This window comes from Ananas comosus, linkage group 19, assembly GCF_001540865.1.
Source record: "Ananas comosus cultivar F153 linkage group 19, ASM154086v1, whole genome shotgun sequence".
Classification (NCBI taxonomy): domain Eukaryota; kingdom Viridiplantae; phylum Streptophyta; class Magnoliopsida; order Poales; family Bromeliaceae; genus Ananas; species Ananas comosus.
The window spans coordinates 4,648,919-4,669,663 of record NC_033639.1 but is presented as its reverse complement, the minus strand read 5'-3'; the positions used below and the strand labels follow the sequence as shown (position 1 = coordinate 4,669,663).

The 20,745-nt window shown below is 37.1% G+C and overlaps 1 protein-coding gene across 4 annotated transcripts in view; it reads right to left on the bottom strand.

Annotated features, from left to right (window-relative positions):
* Nucleotides 1-20,745, bottom strand: part of LOC109725075 (dol-P-Man:Man(5)GlcNAc(2)-PP-Dol alpha-1,3-mannosyltransferase) — a 37,848-nt gene that overhangs the window by 10,050 nt on the left and 7,053 nt on the right. For all 4 annotated transcript variants that reach the window (XM_020254133.1, XM_020254136.1, XM_020254134.1 and 1 more), the window contains 4 exons: nt 20,331-20,488; nt 20,138-20,204; nt 20,004-20,057; nt 7,939-8,027 (listed from right to left, as the gene is read on the bottom strand). In XM_020254133.1, coding sequence (XP_020109722.1) covers nt 7,939-8,027; nt 20,004-20,057; nt 20,138-20,204; nt 20,331-20,488 — 368 coding nt within the window. The remainder of the gene's footprint in view (nt 1-7,938; nt 8,028-20,003; nt 20,058-20,137; nt 20,205-20,330; nt 20,489-20,745) is intronic.

The window sequence follows — 20,745 nt, the reverse complement described above, 5'->3', positions numbered from 1 at the left end:
TACGGGAGAGATACGGGTGTTGGTGTAACGACCCGACCCGCTAGCAATAATAATTCGTTGAGCCTAAACCACCAACCCAAAATGCTTAAGCACTGTTATTATATCTAGCCCAATTAAGCTTATATATTCTTACATCTAGTCATAACTATCCGATGTGGGACTATTGGGGTGTCACAAACTCCCCCCATTTAGGCCCTAACGTACTCGTCAGCCCTAAACACACATACAGCCCAAAATCACCAGACGATGTTAGACTTGTCTCGCTAGCCTTTGTCATTCTGACTCTGACTTAGCCTGTCAATCACTGACCCTGGTTAATCTGTCATTCCGACCCTAGCTCAGCCAAGACTCACCTCACACTTCCGGTTGGTGAACTAGCTCAGATACCAAATGTAACGACTCGACCTACTAACAATAATAACTCGTTGGGCCCAACCACCGGCCCAAAATGTTTAAGCCCAGTTAAAGGCGTTACAAACTCTGCCTGTTTAGACCCTGACGTCCTCGTCGGGTCCAAACCAGATCACAGATAGATAGACTAGGATCAGAATTACCAGACGATGTGAGATTCTAGAGGTGTCACAGACTCCCCCTATTTAGGCCCTGGCGTCCTCGTCAGCCCTAAACACACACACAGCCCAAGATCACCAGGCGATGTGAGACTTGTCTCGCTAGCCTTTGTCATTCCGACTCTAACTTAGCCTGTCAATCACCGACCCTGGTTTAGTCTGTCATTCCAACCCTGACTCAACCAAGACTCATCTCACACTTTCGGCTGGTGAACTGGCTCTGATACCAAATGTAACGACCCGACCTGCTATCAATAATAACTCGTTGGGCCTAAACAACCAGCCCAAAATGATTAAGCCCAATTATTATGTCTAACCCAATTAAGCTTTTATATTCCTACATCTAGGCATAACTATCCGATGTGGAACTATTGGGGTGTCACAATTGGATACGGGGTTGATACAGCCAGATTCTTTTTTGGTCTAAAATGATCGAAACTTAAAATTTTTCAAAAAGCCCATATTCAAAACTATTGGAAATAAGAAAAAGAGAGAAAAATGCCAATCTCTATTCAATTTGTCATTTCTTCAATATATTTTTTCTCTTGAATGGTTGAAGGTGCTTCCTCTTGTTCTATCTCCACACAACATCAAGCCACGGTTCAGTCCTTTATTGCTTCTCTTTTATTCTCTTTCATCTAATTTGTCAATCGAGCACTAAGCAATAAAGAATATAGATAATGATTCATTTTCTTCTTCTATTAAATTATCAGCATATTTTCTTGTATTGTTGTTTTAATTATAAAACCTAATAAAACAGACATATATGTTGAATGGCTAATTATCTAGTTTGTACGACTAAATATCTATCGTTATCATTTGATCAAGTTGGATGATAGTTGATTGATACTTTTTGAATTATTGTTACATACAATTGATTATTTTTTCTTTTATGAACGGATGCAAAACAATTACACAAGTTTATATATATTATAATATATTCCCTAATATAATCCAGATATCCTAATTATCCTCAATATATCATTATATATAATCAGCATATATTTAAATATATTTAAAATAATGTTTTATTCAAGTACACCCGCGTATCATATCCTAGTGCAACATTTGTTTCGAGAAAAAAAGGGGAAATAAGCACTTGTTCCCCCTTTTATTCCCAAACACAAATTTTCGTACCCGAGAATAGTTCTCGAGTCCCTAGAATAAGCCAATATAACCTAGTATAAACCTGGAACTGTTGTTCCACCCTTTTTCCTAGAACAAGCTTGTTCCCAAGTGGGAACAAGTGAAGTCTAAATTTAATTTTAATTATGGCATTAAATCACTAATTAATCTAATTAATATATTAAATCATTATCCATTGCTTAAATAATAAAGTAATTACTTAATTTATTACTTATAATTAATTAGCTAATTAATTTTTAATAATTTAATGTGTTCATCCATAAACTAATATATATATTGATCAACCATTAATAAAAATAATAATTTAATGTGCTTATCTATAAACTAATATTTATATTGATCAACCATTAATATTTTTATTAATCTAGTTAATTTTTTTTACTAGTTATCTAACTAAAATAATTTACTAACTAATTAAAATTTTAAATTATTTTTTATATTTAATTAATTAATTAACATATATTTTCATTATCTTATACAATATTCATAGCTAATAAATTTATTAATTTACTAAATTATTTTTAATTAATATTTTGATGTTAATTAATTAGATAAAATATTTTTAATTTAAAATTATAACTCCAATTCCTCCTGTTCCAACCTAACTATCCAAACACTATTACCTTATTCCCAAGAACACCCAATTTTCTTCCAAATGCAAAATTGGTCTAATTCCTGCATATACTTGAACTTGTAACTATCCCTGGGATAAACAGTTCTTACTTATATCTGAACCAAACGCAGACTAGACGTTTTAGGAATTGTCATATCACCATATCCGTATCATACCGTATGCGTATCCCCGTATCCGTATCCATGTAACATAACGTAACATGAATGAATATTAGAGTTTAGGGTGTTGGATGTCCATTTTAAGAGTTTGGGAGGTAAAGTAAAACTCCACCAAAAGTTCAGGGGTAACAGTGCAATATTGTGGTGTCCCTGGAGTTCAGCAGTTGGGGCTTGTCAACATCTCTGGAGAGTGTCGGACAAGTCCGAGTCGCGTTGGCGTGAATTAGACGCAAAACGGACTCAGTGCGACACGAGAGCAGGAGGTTAGCACAAAAACCTACAAATGTAGGATTTTCTGCTTGTTGTACCGGTACAACATCAGAGGTGTACCGGTACATTGCGCCTGTTTCTGCGCAGCTGCTCTCCGGTTTGCCATATCTACTACGTGTACCGGTACAACATCGATGTTGTACCAGTACACGAGGGTAGGTGAGAGGACATTTTGGTCTTTCCATATCTCGTACGTGTCAGCCTCCTCCCGCATTGCTATATACATGTAGAAGAGAGCTGAGAGGGAGCTTCTTACTATTCTTCTTCTCCTCTCTCTCTCTCTAGCTTGGACAATACGTGGAGGAGCTCTCGGGTGGAGTCGGATCGTCGCCGACGTAGCGCCACGGTGCCGTTAGAGCGCGCGTTCGTTGTGGTAGCGTCGCAAGGAGGCTGGGCGAGAGTGTGATTCCGCCGTTCTCGACGTCGCGCCGGATTGGGAGTAGCTTTTGAGGTAGGTTAATCGTCGGTTTACCTTCTAAGTATCTAGATTGTCGACATGTGTTGTTGTGTTGTTTCGCTTATAGAAATTGCTCGGTTCATGGATTTGGCATAGTTACCTATGAAATCTGAATTGGAGATTAGTACTGTGACTATATATTTGCACATGTTGGACTTGGATATGACTTAGGAGAAAACCTGCAATTATTACCTGTCACATGCTTAAACTACATGATTTAGCTCTAGGAGCCGTTGTTATTTTGTATCGCCGCAGTTTCAGCGTGGTGGCTACCAAGGGTAGTTTCAAATGCTGTTACGCTCGTGCTGGGGTGCCGAGCTTATTTTTACAGTAGCGTTCAGACTATTACGGACTGTTGGGTACCGTCGGGGTTAACGGTGGACCCAGATCGCCGTTTCGGCATCAGATTGTGCCGAGGGCACGTGACTTATTGGTGGTTAGATCAGTTGGACCCTGCTTACTTGACTTTAGCCTGTGAGAGCCTAATTGAGTTCGACAGAGACACGCTTGCATACTCGGTTGGGTAGGGCCCACGAGTGCCACTTCAGAGTCGGGCTTAGTGCTTTTGGATTGGTGTCGATGTGTCCTGATTGGACTTGCTATTCACAGACTGGTTAGTGTGGAGGTAGCTTTAGCTTCGACAGGCGGGACGGGTGTGTTCACAGTCCCTGCGACGGGTATGTTTACAGTCCCTAGTGAGATTGGGTCAGGATTAACATTTACTACAGATTGTTAGTGTTCGAGCATGATAGTGTAGGGGCATTTAGCTGTAGATTTATTCCAGCTTTTCCTACTATCCCTACTTCCTTCTGTAGACTTGGTGTGTGAACCGATGATTTTGAGGGCGGTACCCACTGAAGACTACTTGCTTTTACAGTAGTTCTAACGCCCAGTTGTTACCACTGTTTTTGCAGAGCCGTCGCCGTCGGCTGCTGCTGTTGCTGATTCGGATCGGGGCAAAGGCATCGCGAGTTAGAGCCCTTCCAGACGAGCCAGAGCTAGAGTACCTTCTGCAGGTAGTTGTACTTTTATTTTTGAGTTCATGTACATACAGATATTATATCTCGCTGGGGCGAGTACTTTTGTACCTGGATGCTATATATGTATATGGAACTTGTTTACATTCAAACCTGTTTTTATTCTAGCAGCTCTTTACTACTGGTTGTAGTGTGTATGTTTACAGGTACTACCACTGTTTCGCTTCGTATACGGGGAAAATTCCTTCATATACGGTGGGTCTGTTGGCGTGCCTGGGGAAACGTGTAATCCAGGGCGTGACAGATACCCCTCGGAAAATATTTGGTTGTTTTTACAAAAAATATTTAATTGTGTCAAAAGGATGGTTCAAAAAAAAGATACTAAAAAAATAAAAAGAGAAAAAACAAATAAATTGAACGGCTTTTGCAGGATGCGCTGCCAATATTTGAAGGATAAGATGATATTCAGTATATCTTTATCTAATATCACTAATTTATTTTTAAAAATTTAATTTATTATAAAATAGTATTTTATATTTTTATATTGAAAATTTCTAATTGGCTAAAAAGAAGCACATAAATTTTATTTTAATAAACTTACGCTGCATAGTTTCTTAGGGAATAAGTGCATTTTCTAGAACAATGATTCTAGAGATAAAGACGACAAACTAGTACCACAGAATTAACTAAAAATTAAAATCTCTATATCGGAGTGAGGATACTTATTGTGAATCAACCGCATTTGCGAGTACATCAGGAGAGACATTATAGCTAGTTAGTGTCTCTTCTTTTATCTTTAAGCCACTCTAATTCATTTCTTTCGCTTTTATTTTATTGCGATAAAATGTAGGGTAATTTATGGTATGACTTATTTTAGGATAAAAAAATATAAATTCAAAACCCCACATGATCACTAACTCGAGGGTCAATAGTCAATCCATAAATAACCTATTCTAATGAAATAATTTATAGTCAAGAGTTCTACGTGGGTAAATTGCACTGTCACCCCCTGAACTTCTAGCAAAGTTTCAGTTTACACCGACCCCCCCCCCTCCCCAAAACAAAAATAAAAACCTTCTAAAATGGACATCTAACATCCTAAAACTCTAATATTTCATTCGTGTTACCCCTTCCATCAATTTTCAATTAACAGAGGTTGACGGAAAACTGACGGAAGGTCGACATGAATGAAATATTAGAGATTAGAGTGTTAGATGTCCATGTTAAAAGTTGAGGGGGTAAAGTAAAACTCAACCATCAAAGGGTAATAGTGCAATTTACCCTAAACCAAAATATTTCAGTTTTGATTTCAGAGTTTTGGCTGAAACTACATACGCAATAGACCCTTTGTTTTTTTTCTTTTTTAATCATCATACTCATGAAATAGCATCATTTTACCACCGAATCACACAATCATGAATTGGATTCAGCATAAGCTTAGAGGTTTAACTTATTTACACAACCAGTGACCTGCTACTGAATACATTCATGCGGAAGATATGTTTACAATCTTCAGCCTGAATTAGACAATACAAGAAGGCTAATTCTTCATATATGGAACTGTACAACCTTCGGATGTACAACCATCAGATGATTCTTGATGTCGTATGTAATTTACCTATTTAAGTCACTTATTCCACATTCCTCTAAGTGAATACTCTATGATGCTACCGATGTTGAATCTTCTTTTAATATAAGAAGCATAAGTTCAACTAATAAATGTCAATAGTTGGTGGATAACCTGCAAACTACACTCCCTCCAGGTGGATTGGTTGTTTATAAGAAGCGGCACTCTCAAGAATGCTTTCAATAGATAATAATAGCAGTATAGTTCCCCTTGCTGATCCAATATACATCCAAGACAGAATAGAAACCTTATTTTTTGTTCCCATCCCCACAACGTTAAATTACTCATGCCAAACAAGCAGTACCAGAGCTTGCAGTTCGCCGAATCCTATAGACAAGAACTCTTACAAGCCGGCAAAGTTTTTTGAACAATGTCATGACATTGAGTGAAACCTAAGCATATAATACCAAATTGTTCTAATATATGAAATTAACTAATAGTGGACACACAAAAAACTTCTAAGCAGATTTATGTAGATTATGAAACAGAATGATACTATGACCACTATTAGTGCTACAGATTTTGTCTCAACATGCATAAGAAGAGGCCTTGTATTCCATTTAGATGTTAAAAATCTACCAACGTTGGCACTAGCTGATTAATAAAGGAATTTTCATAGATTAACCAAAGAGACAAGAAAAACAAAGGACAGAGTAAAATATTGAAAAAGGAAAAAAAAAAAAGAAAAAGAATTTGCTATTGAAGGCCTCGAACAAACTTCTTCCACGTCGAATCAGATATTCTTATATTCTGAATTGTGTAAAATACTCAACGAAATCCTTACAAATGTGTCCTTTATATAGGGGGTGTTTCGCTTAGCTTTTAGAAAGTATTTTAGGGCCAAAAGTGATTTTTCCTTCAATAAAGCATTTGGTATCCTGTATTGTAAAATCTTATTCTTATTTTTAGAATCAGATTTCTGATTTTAGAGGCCCCAAAATCAGAAGCAGCCAATACCGACTTCTTAAAATCTGATTATAGCTGTGGATTCAAATTTCAAATTTAAGTTTCGACTAGCATCGAAATTCATATTCAAATTTTATATTTAAAATTAATCCATTTTAAATTCTAAGTTCTAAATTTCACAGTAAGCTTTCAATTTTAAGCTTTAAATGTTGAATTTAGAATTTCAAATTTTGAAATATCAAATTTTATATTTTAAATTTTAAGTTTCAAAATTTCAAATTTAGATTTCAAATTTCAAATTCAAGATAAAATTTCAAATTTCCTATATCGAATTTCAAATTTAAAATTTCAACATTTAGATTTTATATCTTCAATTTTCAAATTTTAAATGAATTTTAAATTTTGAAAGTTCAAATATAAAAACTTTAAATTTTGAATTTTAAATTTTCAAATTTCAAAATTTTAAATTTCAATAACTTAAAATTTCAAAAATGTAAGTTTTGAAAATTTAAATTTCAAATTTAGTTTAGAAATTTTTAAATTTTATATTTTAAAATTTTAAATTTCAAGTTTCGAATTAAATTTTAAATTCACATATTTTAAAATTTTACAAAATTACTCTAGAAAATTTGCCAAACTACTAAATAAAATTATTATAGAAAAATTACTTTCGTACCAGACTCAGCAAAGCGCTTATAACTTTTAACTAAAAGCAATTCTCCAAACCAAAATCAATTCAGCAGAAATTACCTCTACAAAAACTAGGCCAAACAGAGCTATAGTCTTCAACCCAATATATATTCATAATCAAGGTTTTCAGTGCCCGTCGACACGGGCCATATCCACCGTGCCGTACCGTGCCAACAAGACACCGGCACAATACAGACTCCGTGCCGATGGCACAGCTCAAAACCCTCTATTCTTTAAATTAGTAAGTAATTTTCTCAATAAAGTTCAAAAGATGTGATAAAAAGACATAATAATAGTTAGAATATTTTGTTGCTAAAGAAAATAAATATTTCATACTATTATGTGTCGGCACACAAGAATTTTTTTGGCCGGCCCACATCGGCACGGCTAGGCAAGCCCCGTGCCGTACCGTGCCGGCAAGTTTCCGGCGCGACCCCGTGCCACGGCACTTAAATCCTTGTTCATAATATAATTAAATTACTAAGTTTGAAGCATGATACACACCAGAAATGGATGAAGACACGTCCAAGATTGAAGGCTCTTGAAATGTACGCAATTGGATGAAATAACAAGAAAGGCAAGCCCAAAAGAATCTGAAAAGAAAAGGGAATAATATCAATGTGTACGAACGTGAGGCTAAGACGTTGGCACTTGTTGAGCAACCCAACATATAGATCGTCTTCGCACCTTTGCACTAAAAATGTAAACAATTCTGGGTAATATACATAAGCATTGAAGAAATGGACCATTAATAGAAAAAAATATTACATGAGATTAAAAAGAAAAGAAGAACCACAAAAGCTGTAATAACATGGCACGTACTCTGCCTAATGACAGCTCACACTAAAAGAATGACTTGACAACTATAAAATAACTATAAAATAGCACTAAATTCGTTATCCTTGATTGTAAGACCAACAAATATCATACTACTTAAGTTCACCTTCAAAACAGTCATCATTCTCATATGTCTTCTATGAACTGTGTTGCCACAAGTCATTAGAAAGGATAAAGGAACTAACATGTCCCGCCTCCATCTTCATACCAGAAAATACAAGATCTCTAAGAAACGGCAAAAAACGCATGGAAGAAACCTTAAAATTTAAACCTATTTCAAATTGAAACTGATATGCAGGATGGCATAAGCATCTCAAAAGCAGATAATAAGGTATCAGCCAAAGGTTTGAAAACTAAGATTCGAACCAACATGAATGAGGAGATATAGATTTAATGAGTGAAGTGAATAAGGCTGGCTGCAGGAACATAAAAGCAACACTCGATGGCATAGACATTGGAAGGAGAATGTAATTACCCTGCCTGGTCGCAACTTGACGAGGATGAGATTGCTTTGAGACATCGATGGTGGCGGGGGTGATGGTGAGCCCAGGGAGTGAAATTGAGGTAATTGACTGAGAAGAAGGGAGAATGAGAGTAGAGAGTAGTAGGAATTGGAGTGAGGATTTGGGAGAATTAGGAGAATTAGGAAAGAATTGGGGAAGAGTCGGGGAAGGAGGAATTAAGAGAGAGGGAGGCGCATTAAGGAGAAAGAAAGCTGCTATTATTTTTCATTATCCCATCTTCTTTATATTTGTTACATATATATTTGCCTGCTTAGTACTGAAATGAAATGCTTTATAAAATATGAGCTAAACTGTAGATAAGCAAAATATGGCTAATGGGCCTAATTCGGTGTAGAAGTGAGGCCTTATGGGTTTGTGGAGATCTTTGAATCTATTGATGCTAGTTATAGGGTTGACTCAGAGCAAGCTTGCTCAAATTAGGCTCGAAAAGCTCAAATATATATATATATATATATATAGAGAGAGAGAGAGAGAGAGTTGTGCTAGAATACTATCGATAGCAAACGGGCTCCTTTGCCACCCATTTATTTTCAATGATAGAGCCTCCAAATCGACGATCGGTACTGTTGAATATGATCTATACCACTTGAAGTGTTTAGAAATCAAATTTCAAACATTTTCGATGTCATTCTCTTATCCATCGAGTGGCCACAAAAATGAACGGCTGAAAATGAATATTCTTTAAAAAATAATGATAGGAGTCTTGTAATCAAGATCAAGAGTATAGATCTTGTTATAAATAGTTTAAAGAATTTTCTAACAAAAATTCAATTAATTTGGATATCTTTACCCCGTTAAACGAGAAAACGTCTCATATCGACCATTAAAATTACAAATTTTGAAACCCTTTGATCATTAGGCAAATGATGTCGAAAAGATTTGAAATTTGATTTCTAAACACTTCAAGTGGTATAGATCATGTTCAACGGTGTCGATCGCCGATTTGGAGGCTTTATCATCGAAAACAAATGGGTGGCAACGGAGCCCGTTTGCTATCGATAGTATTCTAGCTCAAATCTATATATATATACATATATATATATATATATATATATATGTATATATATATAGAGAGAGAAAGAGAGAGTATATATATATATATATATAAAGAGAGAGAAAGAGAGAGAGAGTATATATAAATATATATATATATATATAGAGAGAGAGAGAGAGCTAGGCTGGTATACAATTGGTAGCACAGAGGCCTCCATGCTACCAAGTTGTTTTCAATGATTCGGCTTCCAAATCGACGATCGGCTCCGTTAGATTTGATCTAGACTATTGAAAGTATTTGGAAACTAAATTTTATAAATTTTTTGCATCATTTACCTATCGAAAGAGTAGTCTAAAAATGAACGGCTGAAAATAAAAATCTCCTAAAAGATAATGATAAAACACTTGGATTTAAGATCAGAGGTACTGATTTTACTCTAAATAGTGAAAAAAAATTTCTATAAAAATTTCAGCAGATTTAGATTGTTTTACACCGTTAAATTCACAAACGCATCACATCTACCATTAAAATTGTCAATTTTGAGACCTTTTGATCACTAGCCAAATGATGTCGAAAAATTATGAAATTTAGTTTCCAAATACTTTTAATAATGTAGATCAAGTCTAACGGAGCCAATCGTCAATTTTGAAGCCGCATCATTGAAAACAACTTGGTAGCACGGAAGCCTCCGTGCTATCAATAGTATACCAGCCTAACTCTATATATATATATATATATATATATATATATATATCGAATTATGCTATTATACTACCAATAGTATCAGACTGGTAAGATTGATGTGTGTGTCGCTTCTCTTTTGGGATGACGAATCTCGAGTCATCAGTGTGGGGACACTGGAGCGAACATGCAGGTGGTTGTTGGAGAACAAGGATACGGAGCGTGACCAACTACGAACAATTACATGGATGTCTACTCATTCGTCAGTAATTGGTTCGATGTTGCAGTGGTACAACTGATCCTTAGACCTGCGACACCACGACCATTCAATGTGAGGCTACTGTAGTTTGACTATGCAACAAACTCTGATTCTAACTATGGGTCTTAGTAGTATATGTTGGCTGCAGTCGGTTCATATCAGGAATAGGTGTGTGTTTATAGGGGATCTATCGCTCTCGGTAGAGAGATAATTAGTTCTATGCTATTTGTAAGGCAAAGATCAAAAATCCTCGGCTGGGTAATATGGTGTATGGAAAAAGGTTTTCAAGAGTAACCATAAGAGCTTCTGTCCTATCAAATTTGTCATATAACAGGTGATGGGGCTTGACGAGTATTCCATGACCTCCACTCAGTTGGGACTATGTGATAGAAGGATTGTATTGTACGGTAACTGCACCTAGAGGTTCAGTCCGATATTCACTTCTGACTGGATTACCACTACATGCTGCTAGGCATCACTGATGGATTGTGGGAACCAATAGAAATAATTATTAATAATTAATTATTCTATAAGGGTGGAATCAAAAGAGTTTGAGCCATTGAAAGAAGTTTCGATGATGACGTAGATAGGGATCGCATCAAATCTCACTACCAGACAGAATTTAACCTATTAGGTCACACACATAAGAAATCACGTATGATCGATGTTAAGGAGACGATAAAAGAAGTTTATCAGATAGGTTAATTACAATTATAATATAGTTAAATACTAATGTTTACTAATTAATAAAAGGACTAATTTGCAATTATTATAAATTAGAGGTATTTATGTGTAAAAGTTGCATGGTGTATTTACTAACCGTTAGTAAATAATATGAGGACTTATGTGTGAATGTTACACACGAATCGAATTAGAATTAGGATTTGGATTCGGTTAATATTATAACTAACTTGTGGGTTAATGGATAATCCAATCGAACTAGGATTTCGATTAGGATTAGGATTAAGCTTAGGGTTTTCTCATTATAAATATATGTCATATGACATATTAAAATTAAATGAAAATTAATACAAGATAAATAGAAAACCCTAGCCGTCAATCCTCTTTCTTCCTCAAGTTCTCCACAATTAATCTATCAGTTTCAATCTTCAAAAGGTTTCTAGCACATCTAGAAGATTGATTCATCTTCCTCAAATCGACGCAAGAGTTAATTCATGATCGGATCACGGATCGAAGCGGTCGTCTAATTCGATCAAGGGTGTGATTTCATGTAGACGCGAGTAGAGGCCGGGCACGTGCGCGGCTAAACAAGGACGAACAATTTTTACCAACGGTTGTCGACTTCGCGGTGATCTCGACCCGCGCGAGATAAAATAAAATAAAAATATAGATCCTGTTTGATTAGATCAATTAGATCTATTATTAATGATCTAAAACGAAACATGAGGTGATCTTTGATTTTAGAAAAATTTTAATTGTGCTATTTTCTTCCGCTGCGTACACATGATTTTCTTACACTGACACCTCCATGCCTAGGTTTACAACTGAGCAGTTAGAAGGGGGATGCCCCTATAAGACCTAGTACTGTGTCATCTTAAGTGAACTGTGATGGTTGGTGTTATACCACCACTCTGCTAGCGTCAGCCACTTATGCCATTTGTGAGGGTTCTGGAAACACAAACACTAAAGTAGGTCTCCACGCATAGATTGAGTTTTTTGGGCTGCCTATTAGTTTGTGGTTGGTAAGCTGAACTCATTAGCAATTTAACCCCTGTAAGTTCGAAGATCTCTTGCCAGACGACTTGTGAATGACTTGTCTCGATCAGTCGGTGTGGTTCTCGGCAAAGTCAATAGATTGCGTCGATAGATTGTGAACACCTTGTCTCGCTGGAGGCAGAGAATAGGTGGATTAGCAATATAAAGTGAGCATACTTTGTGAGCTGATCAATCACCACCAAGATAGTATCCTTGCCCTCGGATTTCGGTAAGGCCTCTATGAAGTCCATCATAGTCTCTTGTCATGCTTGAGTAGATACGAGAAGAGGTTGTACGAGTCTAGCATAGGGCTAGTTATCCACCTTTTTTTGCACGCAAAAAGCCAGCCCTACACTATACTCTCTATATCCTGTCTAAGGCCTGGCCAATAGAAAATTTGTTTCGCATGTTTATTAGTATGTAAAATACCTGAGTGGCCTCCTAATATTGAGTGTGACTGTTGTAGTACCATTTAACGGACATTGCCTTGTTTACCTATGTATATCCTTCCTTTATACCTCAACAACTCTTGAGTATAGGTGTAGTTCGGCAGTTGATTAGGTCACTACAGCAAGTCTGTTATGATTTCTTGGCATTGTTCATCGCCCTTGTAGCTTTCGGCCACCTCTGTTATCCAACCAGGTACGACTACAGTAATGGCAAGATTGGTCCTTTCTTCAAAAACCCTCTTCTGGATAATGAGACCACCCCTCGATTCTCTTTAACTGCCTTATAGCATATCACATAATCAAGCCCCATGAGTTTAACCATCCTTTCTGTTGCACGACCATGGTAATTTTTTGCTCCAATAAATATTTAAGGCTCTTGATGATCGGTTTTGATAATAAATAGCCGGGGGCTGAGGTAGTGTTTCCATTTGTTTACCGCCATCAATATCACCAAGAACTCCTTCTCATAGGTTGACAGATCCCTATTGCTGGGGCTGATAGCCTTGCTTAGATAAGCTATTGGTCTTCTGTTTTGTGACAACATAGCTCCTATGCCTTGTCCACAAGCACCCACTTTGACAGTGAACGGTTGGGTGCAATTGGGCATTGCCAGCACTGTCATAGTGCCCTTCAACGTGTCGAATGCATTTTGTGCATCTTTACTCCACTTGAGCTGATCCTTCTTTAGGAGCTCTGTCAGTAGTTTACTCAATCCCCCATAGCCTTTGACGAATCGTCGGTAATATCTTGTAATTCCAAAGAAGCCCCTCAGACCCTTCTGTTAAGTGGTATGGGCCAAGTAACCATAGCCTCTTATCTTTTTTGGATTTGTGGCAACTCCTTCTGCAATGATTATATGGCCTAGGTACTCTACTTTTCGCTGCCCGAACATGCATTTTGATTTTTTTGCGTATAGCTTATGTCTTTTTAAAGTCTCCAATGCTTCTCTCAAATGCCCTGCATGATCATCAATGGTCTTGCTACAGCACGAACTTCCTAAGGTACAGTGCAAAAACATTGTTTATTACATATTGGAAGGTGGTCGGCGCATTGGTTAGCCCAAAGGGCATAACCAGAAACTCATAGTGGCCCTAGTGAGTATGAAAGGCTATTTTTTTGGACATCCACCGCATTCATTCTAATCTGATGGTAGTCGGATCTTAAGTCGATTTTGGAGAAATGGCTCCACCAAATTCATCTAATAAATCATTGATCAAGGGAATGGGTAGCTTATCTTTAACCGTTGACTTGTTCAATTAGCAGTAGTCGACACAAAATCGCCATGTCTTGTCCTTCTTCTTGACTAGCAACACGGGGGAGGCATAAGGGCTCGTACTTGGTTGTATGATGGATGATTCCAACATATCCGCGACTAGTCGCTCGATTTCGTTCTTTTGCTCCTAGGAATATCAGTACAGCCTAATAGTAACTGGGTTTGCGCCACTTTATAAAGGTATATTGTGATCTTGTTGCCTTGTTGGGGTCAGTCCTATAGGCTCCTCGAATACTTCCTCATACTGATCAAGCAATCTCTGGACCACGAGTGGTGTTTCCAGCTCCTCCGTTTCCTTGATTTGCATAATTTGAGCTATGGAGCAATAGGCTCCTTGACACTCGTGCCACTCCTTAATGGTCAACATCTTAAGTTTGGACCTTTCAGTTAAGCCTTTGAGTATCAACTGCTGTCCATCTTCTATGTAGTATCACAGTGTTGTTGGCATAGTCAAAAGTGACCATGCCATAGGTCTTTAACCAATCAACGCATTGACCATGCATGGTCCATGAAAACCTAGGGCATCTAAGCTTACTTATCACCATATGGCCGCTAGCCACCATTCACCAATAAAGGTGTCGTTGGGTTAATATGTGCTTTCACCTCCTTAGCCACTCTGAAATCGATAAAACTATGCATGCTCCCAATATCAACTAGCACCCTTAACATCTTGTTACCTACTTCTCCAGGTACTTTTATGGTTTGTTGTTGGTTTTCTCCGCTAAGGACATTCACAAATTAGCCCATCTCCATGGTTTCTTTTGTGGAATTGTTTTCTACCTTGTCCTCGCCTTCATTCTCTTCTCCTTCAATCAAGCAGTCCTCATTATACACTTCCAGCACGTTGTTGGTTGCTATCAAGCTAAACAGGGACTTATTCTTGCATTGGTGTCCGAGATGATATTTCTCCCACATGTAAAGCACTATCCAAACGCCCTTCCGTGCTCGATTAGCTGTCGATTTTCTTGGTGCTAGTTGGCTTTTTTTTTTTGTTGATCATGGTACTGAGGTTTAATCACTTCCGCAGGTTTGTAATAGCTTGATCCAGGGGCTGCCCTTTGACTATATAGAGGATTGGCCCTCCAGACATCTTGGTACTCAGCTTGTTCCTTCTATTAATCACATTTAAGGCCCTTTCGTGAAGTGTGGCTTGCTCGTAAGCTTTTTCGAGTATGATTGGGTAAAGCCATTAATATAACAAGAGATGAAAGTGCTCTTCGCTGAAGTGTGGGTTATAACAAAGGGTTATAATAGAGCATTTGAGATCTTAGCTCTTCAAACCTCTTATGACACCTTTCGATGGCTCCAATCTGCTTGTGGTTGCTAAATTCCCTTATCAAATATCTTTCCCCTACAATGCCTGCATTAGCATACCGTTTGGAAATAGCTTCACAATACTCATCCCAAGTAAATGAAGTAGCCTTGCTTCCAAGCCCTCGCCTATGCCCAGCAACTATTGCTTAGGTATTTGGTATATATCGAAGTACTGCTCACAATTCTCCAACCACCCTTTTGGGTCTTCTCCACTAAGGGCATGTTTGGTTGCCCGTAAGTGAAACAATAAAAGTGGTATTTTCGCGAACTGAAATTATTTCGATTGTTTGGATTATAAAAGTAAGCATGTAAGTGACTTTTGAAAAGTGAACCCGTGAAGTGGATTATAACTAAAATCCACTTTTTTGACTTCGGCAAAAAAAATTCCGAAGTCGTTGAAAGTGGGCCGCCTACTCCACGCAACTTACGAACCGCATCCAAAAACCTTCTTCCATACCATCTACAAAAAATAAAAAATAAAAAAAACCACCGTATCTTAACAAAAAAAAAACCAACACATCTTAAAAAAAAAAAAAAAAACAAAGAGAGAGACGTGCCTTATTCCATACCATCTACAAAAAAAAAAGAAAAAAAGAAGAAAAAAAACTACACGTCTAAAAAAAATTATTTTATTTTTTCAATTTCTTATATAGAACCAAACAACAAAAGTCATAAAAACTGTATTTTTTTCTTTCACTTTTTTGAAACCAAACACTTGAATTCAAAAGTGACTTTTATAAAAGTCACTTTTTGAAAAGTAACTTTTTTCACTTCGATCACTTACGGACAACCAAACATGCCCTAAATGTTGAAAAGTCTAACTTCGGATATGAAATATGCTGATGCTGAATTTGGTTTCTTGCAAGCATGAGGAGATTGAAATCCTCATCTAATTCTCGTGCCCTGAGTGGTGTTAAACTGTTAACAAAATTCCCTTGCCTTTGTTCTCCCCTATGGTTATAGGTGTGCTACTGCTGCCTCCAGGCTGGTTGTAATCTGGGCCTCTATTCTCAGCCCTTGCTGTTGGAACATTGTAGGTTGCCTGCAATCGAGATGCCTGTGTGGACAACACCCTCAGCAACTCTTCATGTTGTTTGGCCAATTCCAATTTGAGAACTTCATTTCCTCTCTTCCCTCTTCGAAATTCTGCCAGCCGGTTGGTTAGCTCACTGAGTTAAGTTTGATAGTCAATGCTTAACTATTGCAGCCTTTCCTCAAGAGAATTGACATGTTCGCGTAGGTCCCTCATCCAGGTACCCTCCACCATCTTTCTCTGTTTGGTTATGAACCTGAACCGATTTCGGCTTCTTTTCCCAATGTTTTTTATCATGGTTTTCCCTGTGATTCGGTTTCTTTTCTTTTTCCTTTCTTGTTGTGGTTCTACTCTTCTCTGGTTTCAAAACTATGGTTGCTACGGTAACTGCCAAGTGAGGTCCTGTTGCTATTCCAACTAATGGAAAAGCAGCTGGTACCTCCTTTTCTAATTGGGACAGTATGATGGGTAATGCAGAACACAGTTCAATTAAAGGGAGCTGCAAGCATGTTACCTAATGTGGCCACGGTGTTTGATAAATTGCTGAGCTGCTCAACCTTTGTCTGCTACCCGCAGTAGCCTTTTCCTTGAAAGCAGGATCTGTCTGCAGTCTCTGCAGACACCAGGTTGGGGACCAACAATTTAGTGAGCTAGTTTCCTCAATTGAACTATGGTTCTAAGGTCAGGATGAACCTAACAGTGGCCTCCTTTGTCGGTTTCCACCCAGAGGTGCAATCCGCAGCTCAGATGGTTGCGAAGTGGTGCCTATTCAATAGATCCTTGAACCAGAATTAGCTAGCTTCCACACTGCACCTTATCTTGGGAGCATACTGCTCTGATACCAATTTGTAATTACCCTGACTCGCCATAACCGAGGATGACATTGCTCTAAACGTGGATGGCTGCAGGGATGATGGTGAGCCTGGAGAGTGAAATTGAGGTAACTGACTGAGAAGAAGAAAGAATGAGAGCAGAGAGTAGGAATTGGAGTGAGGGTTTGGAAGAAATGGGAATTTGGGGAAAGTTTGGGGAAGAGTTGGGGAAGAAGAAGGAAGAGATGAGAGAGGGAGAAGAGAATTGGGGAGAAAGAACGCTACTAATATTTTTCGTATCCCATCTTTCTTTTCGTCTGTTTCATATATACTTGCCTACTTAGTATTGAAATGAAATGCTTTATAAAGCATAGGCTAAACTGTAAACAACCAAAATCTGGCTAATGGGCCTTGTGGGCTTAATACAGTGTAGAAGTGAGGCCTCCTAGGCTGGTGGGGAGATCTATGGATATGTTGATGCTTATCGGGTTGACTCCGATGCTTCCAACCGCACGACCCGATTCAAAAGGGGTTTAAGTACGTCAAGATTCCAACCGGGAAGTCACTAGATCCTCCTTGACCCCTTTTTCTCCTCGGTGGAAGCCGATCGGAACCCTAGTAGCGGCCCGGTTCCCTTTCGCCGGATGCTGCTGGTTACTCTCCTTTCTCAATCCCCTTCTCCTTCAAGAACTAGCTTCTCCAAGACTCCCAAAGGTACTATTTTCCTTTCTTTTTATTCTTTACTATTGCTCCATTGCTAAGCTATATATATATACATATATATATATATATATATATATATATATATATATATATATATAGTTGAGTTGGAATGCTATCGGTAGCAAACGGACTCCGTTGCCACCCATTTGTTTTCGATGATGGAGCCTTCAAATCGACGATCGGCACCGTTGAATATGATCTATATCATTTGAAGTATTTAGAAATCAAATTTCAAATCTTTTCGACATTATTGACCTAATGATCAAAAGGTTTCAAAATTTGTAATTTTACTGGTCGATATGAGGCGTTTTCTCATTTAGCGGTATAAAGCTATCCAAATCAATTGAATTTTCGTTAGAAAATTCTTTAAACTATTTAGAACAAGATCTATACTCTCGATCTTGATTACAAAATTCCTATCATAACTTTTTAGAGGATATTCATTTTCAGTTGTTCATTTTTACACCCACGTGATGAACAAGAGAACAATATAGAAAAAACATGAAATTTGATTTCTAAATACTTTAAATGGTATAGATCATTTTCAACAGTACTGATCGTCGCTTTGAAGGCTCCATCATCGAAAACAAATAGATGGCAACAAAGCCCGTTTGCTACCGATAATATTCTAGCTCAACAATATATATATATATATATATATATATATATATATATATTGTCTCTTGTACTTTCGAAAGTACGGAGACCTCCGTACTTGTAAGTTGTTTTCGATGATAGAACATCCAATTTGACGATCGGCTCCGTTAAGTATAATCTACCCTATTGAAACTCTCTAGAAACCAAATTTTATAATTTTTTGACATCATTTACCAAACGATCAAAAGGTCTCAAAAATGACTATTTTTTAGCCACCGATGTGACACGTTTTTAAGTTTAACGGTGTAGAAGTATCCAAATTACATAAAAATTTAATAGAAAAGTCTACTTAACATCAATAGCAAGATCAATACTTCCGATTTAAAATTTGAATCCTTTATCATTGTTTTTTATGAGATTTTTATTTTTAGCCGTTTATTTTGAGGCTACTCGTTCACTAGACAAACGAAGTCAAAAAATTATGAAATTTGGTTTCTAGATAGCTTCAATAGCATAGATCATGTTTAACGGAACCGATCGCCAAATCGGATGTCCCATTATTGAAAACAACTTACAAGCACGGAGGCCTCCGTACTTTCGAAAGCTTAGGAGCCTATATATATATAGGGTCCGGCTACTATGCTATTATGAGTACGATCGTCCTCGTACTCATAAGTTGTTTTCGATGATAGAGCTTCCGAATCGACGATCCACACNTATATATATATATATATATATATATACTAATATCCTTTCATTTTCCAGATGCTACAAAGAATGGCTCGCAGATTGATTTGGAAAATTGAAGGAACAGGTGTATGAACCAATGCATGTGAACCATACCAGTGGGACAAATAATAATGAAAATAAATAGAAGTGTTTTACTTGTAACGGGTGGGGAGCCTACAAAGAAATGGATATGTCAAAGGAAAAGAAACCAGATCAAAGAATATAAGTGAAGACGAAGTGGGTTAAAATTTGGTAGCAGAGCAAGACAAGGGAAAAGGTAAAGGTTACTCCAGTCACCTTAGGTTAGACCAAAATATTAGGGCGCATCAGATTCATGATAAGAAATTTGCCAAAACGAAGAAACCAAAAAAAATATAAATATATAGAGCTTTAATATTTTATGAAATAAATAGATATGTCATTCTTTTCTATCAAATAGAACCATATTGTCCTAAAAAGAGGAAAATTAAATCAAAACAGTGCACAATAGTTTACGTCAAAAATCTCAAAGACAAGTGGAAACTACTAATTTGTCAGCAAATAACTGAATCCAAGAGAACAAGATGAAGAAAATGTAAAGAGCCAATAGTTGAATATGTGAAAAAAGTAACAACATATATTATAATACCTGCAATGATGCAGCTCCTAACAAGGCAAAGAAAACACCTTTAATGCTCATACCCTACAAACGAAAGATATTGCAAGCAGAATAAATAAAAACTCTATTTAGATGGAAAAGAAAATAATATCAACTACAAATACCTTCAACATGAGCAGAAATAAAGGAGGAGCATAAAGAAGAACGTTCATCTTGATTGACACAGCAGCACTGTTAGAAATACAGGTAGGAAAAAGAAGTTGCAAACTAATCATAAACCTACATCTAATTAATTAAACCACGTAAAATAAGTTAATTGATAAGCTATTAATAACGAATGATTAAATCACTAATTACCTGAAAATAATCATGGCCAGGTACCAATGTTCTAGAAGAAGCAAAGCCACTGAAGTATGAAGCAGCATCATCGCAAAACAGTCGTTAAATAGACGAAGCACAAATATAGAATGAAGTCTCTTTGACAAACAAAGTAAACCAAGAGCCCACCATGGAAGCTGTCGTATTCATTAAAGAACATAAACATCAAACTTAGAAGAGTTAAAAATGTGCACAGTTAACATTGACAAAAACATGAATGAGTGGATGACACGCGAACTTAAAAAAGCCAATATATAGTAAGATATATTGAGAAAAACAGGGAGGACATGATGAAACAGTTGTGCATTAGTTTGCTTTATATGCCCTTTAACATGAGTGAAGTAAGGGCAGCAATCTGTGTTGGCAAGTCATCAACAGATCGTGTCAGGACATG